This window comes from Myotis yumanensis, unplaced genomic scaffold (assembly GCF_028538775.1).
Source record: "Myotis yumanensis isolate MYYU_CA2020_CCGP unplaced genomic scaffold, mMyoYum1.0.hap1 SCAF_7, whole genome shotgun sequence".
NCBI classification, from domain to species: domain Eukaryota; kingdom Metazoa; phylum Chordata; class Mammalia; order Chiroptera; family Vespertilionidae; genus Myotis; species Myotis yumanensis.
Window position 1 is genome coordinate 89,015,774 of NW_027223758.1, and position 12,423 is coordinate 89,028,196.

At 42.8% G+C, this 12,423-nt stretch overlaps 1 protein-coding gene across 6 annotated transcripts in view; it reads left to right on the forward strand.

Annotated features, from left to right (window-relative positions):
* Positions 1-855: 855 nt before the first annotated feature.
* TRAPPC8 (trafficking protein particle complex subunit 8) overlaps positions 856-12,423 on the forward strand; it is a 70,802-nt gene continuing 59,234 nt past the window's right edge. For 4 of the 6 annotated variants that reach the window (XM_070421219.1, XM_070421222.1, XM_070421220.1 and 1 more), the window contains exons 1-3: positions 856-1,293; positions 7,716-7,910; positions 11,345-11,428. In XM_070421219.1, the coding sequence (XP_070277320.1) occupies positions 1,137-1,293; positions 7,716-7,910; positions 11,345-11,428 (436 nt within the window). In that variant the 5' untranslated portion in view covers positions 856-1,136. The remainder of the gene's footprint in view (positions 1,294-7,715; positions 7,911-11,344; positions 11,429-12,423) is intronic. The other 2 variants (XM_070421221.1, XM_070421223.1) reach the window with 1 other exon arrangement.

Sequence of the window (12,423 nt, forward strand, 5' to 3'; positions counted from 1 at the left end):
TTGGCACATAATTCAGAAGCAATGCCGACAACCGAGTAGCGCTATGGTAAAACTCATCCCGTTCCCTTCTACCCATTCAGGGGAACAATCTGTAAAAATGGAAGCCAGGGATGGAAGCCGGCCCAGGACCTCACAGCCCCCGCAGCACCGCAGGCGCAGGGCGTTCCCCTCCACCCCGTTAACTGCAGGGCACGCAGCGGCGCACATGGCTGCTCTCGGGTTCAGTTCGCATTCGTGGCTGCGTGTTTCCAAAAGGCAGGCTGTGGCCAAACGACGCGTGGCCCGATCAGGCCGCTCCAGGGGACCCCCGCGCCCGGGGCTGGTGTGAGAGTGTGGGGGACGGGGGGAGTGAGGGAGGGCGGGGCAGCACCCTCTCCAGGGAGCAGGTGCCCTCGCCGCTGCACCGGGAGCGCTCGAAGGGCTGGGCGAGGCGAGCGAGCAGGACACCGTTTACCTAGTTTCCCAGAGAGCCTTTGGGGTCCCACAGAGGCCGGGGGGCGTGGAAGGCGGGCGGCGTCTTTGCCACTCGGACAGCGTGGATCCTCCGCGCGGGCCCGCCCGGGGCCCCCGCACCGCGTTGGGCTCCGCCGAGACCCTGCGCGTAAAGCCGGTGTAACACCCGCTACCGCTTCGCCTGGCCCCGCCCACCATGCCCGTAGCCCCGCCTACCACGCCTGTAGCCCCGCCCCAACCCCGCCCAGCGGGAGGGTGCCAGCCGCCACACGACTTCCGGTGCTAGCGTCCAATCGGCTTCCGCCGCTCCCCACTTCCTTCTCCTCCGCTCTGTCCCCGCCCCCACTGCCTCCTTCTACGCCGTCACGTGAGGGGCGGGCGCGGGGGCCGTCGGGACTAGTTGTGCCGGTGGGTCAGGGTTCGGCCTCAACATGGCGGTTCCGGTCGGGCCGTGACCGAGGTTTCGCGGTCCGAAGGACTCCCCGGGGCTCGTCGGCGCGTCCGCCTCATGGGTGGGACGTGAGCCGCCGTGGCGAGCGCGGAGGAGCGGCGGTGACGGGGCGGGGTCGGCGGCGTGGGCCCCGGGCGCCGAGCCGGCGGAGTCGGGTCCTCGGGTTGGTCTCGAGGCTTCCCTGCGGGGCCCCGCCCGGCCGGGCTAGGCCGGCGGGCGGCGGCCGTGAGCGATGGCCCAGTGCGTGCAGTCGGTGCAGGAGCTCATCCCGGACTCCTTCGTGCCCTGTGTCGCCGCGCTGTGCAGCGACGACGCCGAGCGGCTCACTCGCCTCAACCACCTGAGCTTCGCGGAGCTGCTGAAGCCCTTCACCCGCCTCACTTCCGAGGGTACGTGGTCCTCTCCCGGCCCCCGGAGCGTCGGTCGCGGGGCCGGGAGCGAGGCGGGGGCGGGGCGAGGGCGATGTTTACAGCCCGGAGGGCGGCGCGTGCTGGGCGGCCGGGCCGGGAGGGAGCCTGTCGGGGCCGCGCCGTCCTCCCCTCAGTCCCTCCGGGCGCTTCCTTCCCGCCTCGCACCTGCCGCCTGTCCGGTGGTTGCTGTCACGGAAACGGGAGCCGCCGCCGCGGGGGGCGGGGGGCCGGGGAGCTGTCGGAGGCGAGGCCGGTCCGGAGCGGAGCCGCATCGCCGGCCCGGCTGTCAGACTGCACGCAGGGGACTGGTTTTGAACAGCAGCGAGGTGCCTCTCTGTCTAAGACCCTGTTTGGTTATTTTGCTTTTTTTTCCCTTCGAAAACTTAAACTTTTTCTTATATTCCTATGTCATATTTTACTTCTCCAGAAAATAAAAAAAAAGTGTTATGGAAATAATAGAACTTGACACAGCCTCTGCCTAATGGGCCAGGGAGGAAGAACAAATGGTTCATTGAGTCTAGGTGGAGTCATCTAGGTGTATAAGGGAAGGAAAAGTCCTAAAACTTGGTGTTTCCGATAGAAATTAAATCATTAATAGAAATGTGTCTTTTATTGAGGAGGTAACCTGATTTTTTACAGCTTTAGACTGCAGTGGTTCTCAACCTTCTGGCCCTTTAAATACAGATCCTCATGTGGTGACCCAACCATAAAGTTATTTTCGTTGCTACTTCATCACTGTAATGTTGCTACTGTTATGAATCGTCATGTAAATATCTGATATGCAGGATGGTCGTAGGCGACCCCTGTGAAAGGGTCGTTCGACCGCCAGAGGGGTCGCGACCCACAGGTTGAGAACCGCTGCAGTTTAGAGTCTGTATTAGGGGGAAAAAAAATAGGTGTAACAAAACCCCAGGTATGATTTATCCAGTGCCTTCATCTGTACTTTGCAAACGGAACATAGGGAAGTCTGTGTGAAGCGAGGGCTTCATTCGGCGCGGCTGTGCACGTGGACGACAGCAATGATGGGGATGTGGTTGTGGGGACCTGTGCGCGGAGACGGAGCCGCGGTCGCGTGCATGCACCTGCCGCTGGCCACCCTCCGGCGAGCAGTGCCTTTAGGTTCCCCTTTCGTTAGTATTGGAAGGGGAGGGAGGGGTCCGCACAGCCTGCAGTGCCTTTAGGTTCCCCTTTCGTTAGTATTGGAAGGGGAGGGCGGGGTCCCGCACAGACTTTGGGAGCCCTCGGTTCCCTTCGGCCTTCGCCATGGCCAGCTCCTCCAGGGCTGCCCTGAGTCCACAAGAACAGCCAAGCGCCCTACATTCTTCAGGGCTTTGAGAGGCGTGTGCGCGCTTTCCTGCTTGGTGAATAAGTAATCATGCTAGTACCCGATACCGATACCTGTTTTCCGAAGCTTTCCTCCTCTAGTCCTTACGGAGTTCCATGGGGTAGATAGTGGTGTCCCCATTGGCAGAGAGCTGACGTGCCCAGTCTTACATGTGGGAGAGATTTAAACAGGCCCTGTGACTCCAGACAGGTACTAATCAGGTCATCTTACCTCTGGCATATTTAGAATTACTTACTCACACTGGGCAGCAGCGCTGCCCAGCAGAAATATAATGTGAGTCACGTATATAATTTAAAATCATTTAGTGTTCCCGTGATAAAAAAGTGAAAAGAGGCAGGTGACATTAGTTTTAATGACTGATATGCATCTTATTTAACCCAGTATTTCCAAAATGTTATTTCAATATATAATCAGTATTAAACAGTCATTTAAAAAAAATCCTCACTTGAGGATATGGTGTTTTGTGCCTGGAAGGGAGAGGGAGAGAAAAAGAAAAACATCAATTGGTTGCTTCTGGCAGGTGCCCAGACCTGGGATCGAACCCACAACCTGGGTATGTCCCCTGATTGGGAATTGATCTGGTCACCTTTTGGTGTATGGGGACTCCACTGCAACCAGTTGAGCCACATGGGTGAGGGTTAAAAAGATCTTAATGAGGGGGCTGGGCGGAGTGGGGCAGAGGAGGGAAAAACGGTGGACATCTGTGATACTGTCAACAATAAATAAAAAGAAGCAACCAATGAATGCATAAAAATAATGATTTAATTTTTATCTGAAAAACCAAATTTTAGGACTTTGCCTTATCTATAAATCTAGATGACCCCATCTAGATTAAATTAAAAACTTGTTCTTATTCCCTGGCCCATTAGGCAAAGGCTGTTTCAAGTTTTATTATTTCCACAATACCTTTTTCTTAGATATATACTATTTTTTATTTCCCAAATTTATTTGAACATGGGATCAATTTTTCAGAAACAAGCTCTTAACTTTCTTGAAGCAGTATTCCATAGAGCAGCATATACTGGGAAATATTACTTCATAGTAAAGTATTCAAAATACGATCTGGTAACCTATAAAATTAAGAAAATGGTAGATTTGAATTTCATTTTTTTAACTTTAATGGAATTTTATTGACTTTTTTTAATTTCTCTTCCATCCTCATTTATCCTTCCTATATCCTCTTACACACCCCTCCCCCCTTTTCCGGAAATCACCACACTGTTGAATTTCATTTTGAAACTGAGCTGTTATATGATATACTAGTGATCCGGTGCATGGATTCGTGCACATTGAAAGGAAATTAATTAGAAGGTAGCCGGCAGGGCGTGACTGGGCGAGATGGGCCGGACAGGGTCTGGAGCCAACCACCAATCTCCTGCAGTCTGGAGAGTGAGTGGGGTCCCCCTGGCAGGTGGGGTCCCTCTGCTTGGCCTGCAGGGATTCAGCTGAAACCAGCGCTGACATTCCCCGAGGGGTCCTGGAGTGCGAGAGGGCACTCTGCAAAGTTCTGCTGCTGCCAGGTCACCGCAGCTCGGCTGCTCTTGCGTTGAGCGTCTGACCCCTGGTGGTCAGTGCGCATCATAGGTACTGGACAGTTGGACGGTTGCTTAGCCTTTTATATATATAGATAGATAGTCTCCTTTTCTGCAGTTATAATCTTTTTTTAAATATATATTTTATTGATTTTTTACAGAGAGGAAGGGAGAGGGATAGAGAGATAGAAACATCGATGAGAGAGAAACATCGATTCAACTGCCTCCTGCACACCCCCTACTGGGGATGTACCTGCAACCAAGGTACATGCCCTTGGCCGGAATCGAACCTGGGACCCTTTAGTCCTCAGGCCGACGCTCTATCCACTGAGTCAAACCCGTTAGGGCAGTGCAGTTATAATCTTAACGAAGCCTTAATATAATTTAGTTCTGAAGCTTTTGAATTTAAGAGCATTTCTCTTAATTATAATTATAATTAGCTCTTATATTGTGATATTCCTGTTTCTATTATCATGTAACAAATGACCCCCAAACTTAGTACCTTAGAAACAAAAGCATTTATTGTTTCTCGGCAATCTGGGAGTGGCTTAGCTGGATGCTTTTGGCTCAGGGTCTCTCTTGAAGTGGAGCTGTCAGCAAGAGCTACAGTCATCTGGGGCTTGAGGATCCTCTTCCCAGCTCACTCATGGTTGCTGGCAAGTCTCACTTCCTCACTGATATTGGCCTGAGACTTCAGTTCTGTGCCACGTGGGCCTGTCCATAGGCTCCCTGAGTTGCCGTGGCATGGCACTTAGCTTCATCCAGAGGGAGTGATCAGAGAGAGAACCAGGATAGAAACCGTACTCTTTATAACCTTATCTCAGAAGTGCTATACCATTGCTTTTGCTGTGTGCGGTTGGTCACACATAGCAACCCTAGGATGTGGGAGGTGACACAAGTGTGTGTAACAGGAAATGTCAGGATCATTGGGGGCCATTTCAGAGACTGGCTGCCACACCTGTTAACTCATTTCTGGATTTATTAGTAGGGTTACCTAACTGATAAGCCCACTCTGAATATAGTGCAAAACTAGATATATATATATATATATATATATATATATATATATATATATATATATTGATTTCAGAGAGGAAGGGAGAGAGAGATAAAAAACATCCATGATGAGAATCATTGATTGCTGCTTCCTGCATGCCCCCTACTGGGAATGTGTCTATATTGGAATTGAACTAGACCTGATTCATACGTTCCACGCTCAACCACTGAGCCACACTGGCTGGGCTTGAGAGAGGTTTAATACACACATGGCTATTCACGTTATTCAACAATTATGAACTAACTTTAAGGAAAATACTTGTTTCTAAAAATGTCAGAAATGTACCATAGTATTTTCTTGTTTTTTGGTTTCTCTGTTTCATAGTTAGACTAGCTGGGAAGTTTAATTAGGGAGAGAGCTCTGTGTGTGTTTAAGTTAGAAAAAATAAACAGTTACAGAAGAATGCAGAGAATACAAGAGACATCCAGCTTCCCACTACCCAGAACCAACAAATATTGACCTTCTTATCGTATTTACTTTGTGTTTTTTTCTTTCCTTTGAAAAGAAACCAAACATTAGAGATACCCTTGAAGTCACCTTTAAACCTTTCCTTGGTCTCATTTCCTTCCTTCATAGGCAACCATTATAATGGAATTTGCATGTATTTTATTTGTACTTTTGTACATATATTTATAGTACAAGTGCACATATTTATTCCATATAGTTTTTATAAACTTGTTGTTTTATTTTTTTTAATTAAAAGTTTAGAAATCAACAGAGGGTCACAGGAAATTTAGGAAGACAGTTTTTACAGATGTAACCTTATTTAAAATATAGGCAGGCCTGAAATTAAAAGTTTAGTATAAAGCATTTTCCATTGGGAATAATAGCGTTATTTTATTTATTTATTTTTTTAAATATATTTTATTGATTTTTTACAGAGAGGAAGGGAGAGGGATAGAGAGTCAAAAACATCGATGAGAGAGAAACACCAATCAGCTGCCTGCTGCACACCCCCACTGGGGATGTGCCCGAAACCAAGGCACATGCCCTTGACCGGAATCGAACCTGGGACCCTTGAGTCCGAGGGCCGACGCTCTATCCACCGAGCCAAACCGGTTATGGCAAAAGTGTTATTTTTTATGGGTAGGTATCCAAAGCCAGTTTTCCAGAGTTGCCTCTTATTTGTATACAGTGATTCATGATGTTCTTATAATAGTGTGTTATACCTGCTGCCTGCATCACCTCTTGAACACTTCACTACATGATTATGTATGTGCCAGGCATGGGGCTCAGTGCTTTACATTTACTATCTCATCCAACAATATCCCACGTACATCTTTAAAACCCTGTGAAGTAGGTTTTAGTCACATTACAGGTGAGGAAATTGAAGAACAGAAAAATTAAAAAGTTATTTAGGGTAACCCGGTTAATAAGTGGTGGGTTGGGATTAAAATAAAGTCTGACTCCAGCCGTTGCTGATTTGGCTCAGTGGATAGAGCGTCAGCCTCCGACTGAAGGGTCCCGGGTTTGATTTCGGCCAAGGACACATGCCCGGGTTACAGGCTCGATCCCCAGCAGGAGGTAGCAGATCAATGATGCTCTCTCATCATTGATGTTTCTATCTCTCTCTCCCTCTCCCTTCCTCTCTGAAATCAATAAAAAGGCATTTTCTAAAGAAAAAAAGTCTGACTTCAAAAATTGGACCTTAATATAATGGGCTGCTCTAATACTTCTCCGGAAACTACTTGAATATATTTTATGAAAAGATATGCTCACATTTCCTACTGTGCTCGGTGGATACTGTCTTGGTATAATCTCCTAAGAACCTACATTTTGGCCTGATGCTCTGAGCCACTGGTTATAAATCCCATGGACTTGAGGCAAGACCTGTAACAGGGTAGCGGCAAGAGCTATTGGGGATGGGAGAAGGGATTTGGGTGTTGATTTTTTAAAATACGCTTTATTTTTTAGAGCAGTTTTAGGTTCACAGCAAAATGTCTGTATACCTTCTGTTCCAGTACCTTCCCACTATCAACATCCTGGGATTTTTATGATAGTACAATAGTGGCTGAGAATGCAGGAAGCACACTCGGGGAAGTAGAGGAATCCCCAATGCACCATTTAGCTCCCCTTTCTTCCCCTTTACTATTTTCAGCGTTGATATCACAGACTTCACACTGCTCTGGACAGCCTTAGTGTGAGGTGAGAATTAGCAATGTGGCATGTATGGTGGTTGGTCCCTGGCAACTCCAAACAGGAAGAAGGAAAATACATACTTACTGTAGGGACGTGAGCAGTAGCATTGCGAGAGAACGTTAGACTGTCTGGCTAGCCCTTTTGGTTATATGAGAATGTTGTAAGTCAGTTGTATTTATGGAAGACTGTTCCACTAGGAATTTCTGGTTTCTGATTTCATCATCTTTTTTGTTTGTAAAACATTAACCCAATTTTTTTTTATTGTTGTTATAGTTGGGTTGTTGTGAATTGTGTAGAATTACTTTCATGTTTTTTTTTTCCCCTGAAGTTCATATGAGAGATCCTAATAATCAGCTTCACATAATAAAAAATTTGAAGATAGCAGTAAGCAACATCATCACCCAACCGCCTCAACCTGGAGCCATTCGGAAGCTTTTGAGTGATGTTGTTTCTGGCAGTCAGCCTGCGGATGGACTAGTAGCTAATGTGATTACGGCCGGAGATTATGACCTCAACATCAGTGGTATGTAATAAGGTTTATTATTTTTAAAATGAATTTTTCTTTTTTTAGAAACAGTAAATTCTGTAACTTGGAACTCATTTAACAAACGCTTACGTGCTTACTGAATGATAGATCTGGAATACAATGTTGAAAATAGCAGTTACTGCTTTTAAGGAAGTTGTAATCAAACTAGAGGCCCGATGCACGAAATTCATGCAAGAGTAGGCCTTCCTTCCCCTGGCTGCTGGCACCGGCTTCCCTCACAGCCCCGGCTTCATCCCGAAGGTCCTCTGGTCTAATTAGCATATTATGCTTTTATTATTATAGATAGATGAGTGGGCAGCCATTGAAACTGAATTACATGATTTTATTTTTTCATAATAAAATTGATTTATATTTCTACTTGTGAAGCTAATAGATGCTCCATGAGGGCATGGACTTTGGCTCTTTATTTTACTCCTAGCACCTAAAGTAATGCCTAGAACATGTATATAATAAATATTTCTTGAATGAAAGAAAAATAGTAGATGAAAAATGACATTCTTTTGTGTCATAAATAGTACTATAATTAAATAGAACTATAATTAATGTATGGATAAATATTTAATATTTTCTGAGTGCTTTAGTGATAAATATTTTCTTGATAAGATTCGTGGGTGAGATGATATATTAATATGTAAAGTGAGTTAGCAGTATTTGGTGTGACTCAATATGAAAAAGAGGGACATGGGATAGGTTTTTAGAGGGAAAAGATTAAAAGTACATCATTTAATCAAGATATTTCAGTAGCCTAATAAAATAATCTTTTTAGGTCAGTGCAATTTGTAATATAATATTTTAATTTATTTAAAATAATTGCATATCATGTTTAAAGATTGTGGTAAACATACTAAGAACTTAAGTGGTTTGTTTTAGGTCACAAAGTTAGTTGGTTATACTTGTATAGATAGAAATATTTGTAAAATTATTTTGTTTAAATGTTCATAATTTTTCTTCTGTGTTAATTTTAATTACAGCAAGATACATTGATAATTTCAAGTTTAGACTATTATGGTTATCTTTCCATATCAAAAGATCGCCTTTCTGAAGTCTTCTCCTACTCCATGGGGAATAATGTCCTTCAGTGGGAGAGATAGTTGGGAGACAAAAATCTAGGTATTACAATGGTTTGTGGCTCTCCAAAGGACTGTGTTACATAAATAGGTACATAGTATATCTGTGGTATTATTTAAAAGTATTTTTTTGGGGGGAAGAACCAGTTAGGAAAGAAAAAGGCTCATGGGGGAGATAATGAAATAAAAGTTGCAAAACACCATTCTTCTCCATTTTGGACTGATTGCTGTCCAAGGCCTGCTCCACAGCTGTCATCTTTGGGATTGCCTTCCCTTCCCTTCTCTGTAGTCTCTCATTCATATCTTTTTTGGCATATTTTCTGGGTTTGGTGAAGGACATCTCCAAGTACCTTCCTAAGAAACTGCTGAGAAGGTAATTTTTTTGAGGAATGAATGAATGAAAAGTTTTTTTCTTTTATACTTGATTATTGATTGGTAATTTCACTATATATATTCTAATTTAGAAATAATTTCTCACAGAATTGTTTCACTTCTTGTAACTTCTAGTATTGTAAAGAAACTGTATGCCATTATGATACCTCTCCCCCTATTCCCTTCAACTTTTAGAAGCTCTTCTGCTTATTTTGAAATTTCATGTTGGACCCGATTTAACTCCTTTTTCACTCATTGTATTGTGTAGCCCCTTTTGATAATCTGGTCATGCATAATCTTTAATCCTGAGAAATTTCTTGTGTTTTTCTTTTTCTTTGTTAATTTCTTCGTTGTTGTTTTCTTTGCTCTTTCTAGAAGGACTACTGTTAGCTGGATGTAGGACTTCCTGAGTTACTCCTCTGATGTTTTCATCTTCTAATATTGTCAGTCTCCATTTCTTAGGTCTTTATGTTTTACTTTCTGGGGGTATCCTTGACTTTATTTTCTATCTTCTATTGAAATTTTAATATTCCCTTGCTCTTGATTTTTCTTTTATTTAAAAAAAAACATTTTTATTGATCTCAGAGAGGAAGGTAGAGAGAGAAGCATCAATGATGAGAGAGAATCATTGATTGGCTGCCTCCTGCACGCCCTCCACTGGGGATTGAGCCCGAAACCTGGGCATGTGCCCTCTCCAGGAACCTGTGACCTCCTTGTTCATAGGTCGACACTCAAACACTGAGCCACTCTGGCTGGGCTGATTTTTCTTTTTGTGGCATGTAGTTCTTGTTTCCTATTGTGGTAACTTAATTCTGAGAATATTAATAAATTGTTAAGTTTTCTTCTCTTACGATTTTTCTCTCATTTGTATTATTTTTCAGTTTGTTTTGATCTCTCTTTCATATTGGAATCTTACCTCAAATGTCTGGTGAGCCCGTGGCGTTATTTTCTGTTTCTAATTGAGGCATTAAAACCCTGACTGGGCATAACAAAACTTGTCTTCTCTGTTGGGTAGTGAGACTGTAATAGGCTTGAATGTTACCCTGCTTTTATTACTCACAGTTCTTTAATATGGGGTCATTTATTTTCTCCAGAGTAAGTTTCTCAAATCTGATGTCTGGCTGCTAGAGGTGGGCTCATTATTTTTTTAAATGATGTATTAAAGTGGTTTGATAGATAGTTTATAGGAACAATATGGTCATGATTTGGTTGTGAGAAATTATTTTATCCAGCTGACTGGCATGGCTCAGTGGTTGAGTGTCAACCCGTGAACCAGGAGGTCACAGTTCAATTCCCGGTCAGGACGCATGCCCAGGATCTGGGCTTCATCCCCCGTGGGGGACATGCAGGAAGCAGCTGATCAATGATTCTCATTATTTAATGTCTCTCTCTCTCTCCCCCTCTCTGAAATCAGTAAAAATATATTTTTAAAAAATGTCCTGTATGTTAATATCCATTAATAAAATGATTGTAAAGTAATAGTTTAAAAATTTATTTTATCCAGTTAAATTACTTATATTCTCAGGCCCCTGCTAACACTCCACATAAGGAAGGATTGAGTGCTGTTTGTCTTTAAACACAGGTGGAGGCACTGCTTTATAGGCGATGCCTTTAGGCAGATTTTAAAAAGAACCCCCGCTGGTTTTGAAAATCTACATCGAAGAAGAAAACAGTTTCTTCAGCTTCTCCCTGCTCCTGCTTTAAGACATCTCCTATGTCGGTCTTGAAGACTGGGAATGTGATATGCTGAAGCACTGAATGCATTATAATAAAATTCCGTTATAACAGTGATACTCTAGAGATGTATGAGTGATTTCATCCGTTTCAAATAAGATATTCTCTATGTCTAGAAAAATAATTTTAATTTTTGCCATTAATAGGAGCATACTTTTTGCCCATTCTATTTAAGAAATACATGTTATATCTTTACCTCATGAGACTAGCTTATCAGTGCCATGTTTTCTTCATCAGATCGGTCAATTAAAGCTAGTGTTCCTTGGTACAGTAATTGGAAAGACACATTGATGGAAATGAAAGAATCCTCATTAAATACAGGTATTTTCTATATTGGTCTGAGTTTTCGAGATTGTTCTCACTCTACTCCTTGCCTATTATCTTTTTTCTACTCAGCTACTTTAAAAAAAAAAATATTTGTCCCAATTAACATGTCTGCCTAATTTTTCTAAAGCAGAGGCAGTCTGGTGATGCTTTTGCAACTTATGTTATCGATCCTATCTATTGTTTATTGTTTACTCTTGATTTACATTATCTTCTAAATCCAGGTATTGTTTTAGAATAGTATAATTTGGGTTACACCTTGTTTTGATAAGGAAGAATGTTTTTTCCTACTTTTTTCTCTGGAGAGTAGTTATGTGTAAACAGTATTTTAGAGGATTGTTTAAATATTCTTTAAAATTTTTTCCTAAATTTTTATGTAAGAATAAAAAGCATAAAGAACGCTTTTAAAAATGACAATTATTTAAAATATGGCTAGTGCAATATAAGAACTTAGTGTTCTTATTTTTCCAATATCTTAAAGTATTTTGCTATTTTTCATCATCCTGTGAATTATTATCAATTACTGTCAACTAAGAAAGTGCAAGAACGATGAAATTGCCTAGATGATACAGTAGTGAAATAAATCATTACTACTATATCACCCTTCAGTTTTAAATTTTGTGTTGCCCAAAGTGTATTGCATCTTTTTATTTTACATACCAAAATTGATTTTATTGGTGGCCTTTTAAAATGTTTTTATCCAAGAATAATCTGTTTCTTTTAGTAGCTTTCCTCTTTGTTGTGATCTTTGTCATTTCATACCAGTTGCTTTCTTTCAGTTTTTGCTAATTCATGGTTTTCTGCTTAAAGGTTAAAATAGGTCAGAAAACAAAGGAAGCATATTGGAAACATATTGAAAGTTTTGGGTTGTGTAGGTGATACTTTTCAACAGTCGTCTCAGCATTTTCTTTCAAGAAGTTATAAAGGAAGAATAAAGACATATTTGTAGCCATTATCTTTGTTTTCATCTTTTTTCCTTTGAACGCAAATGA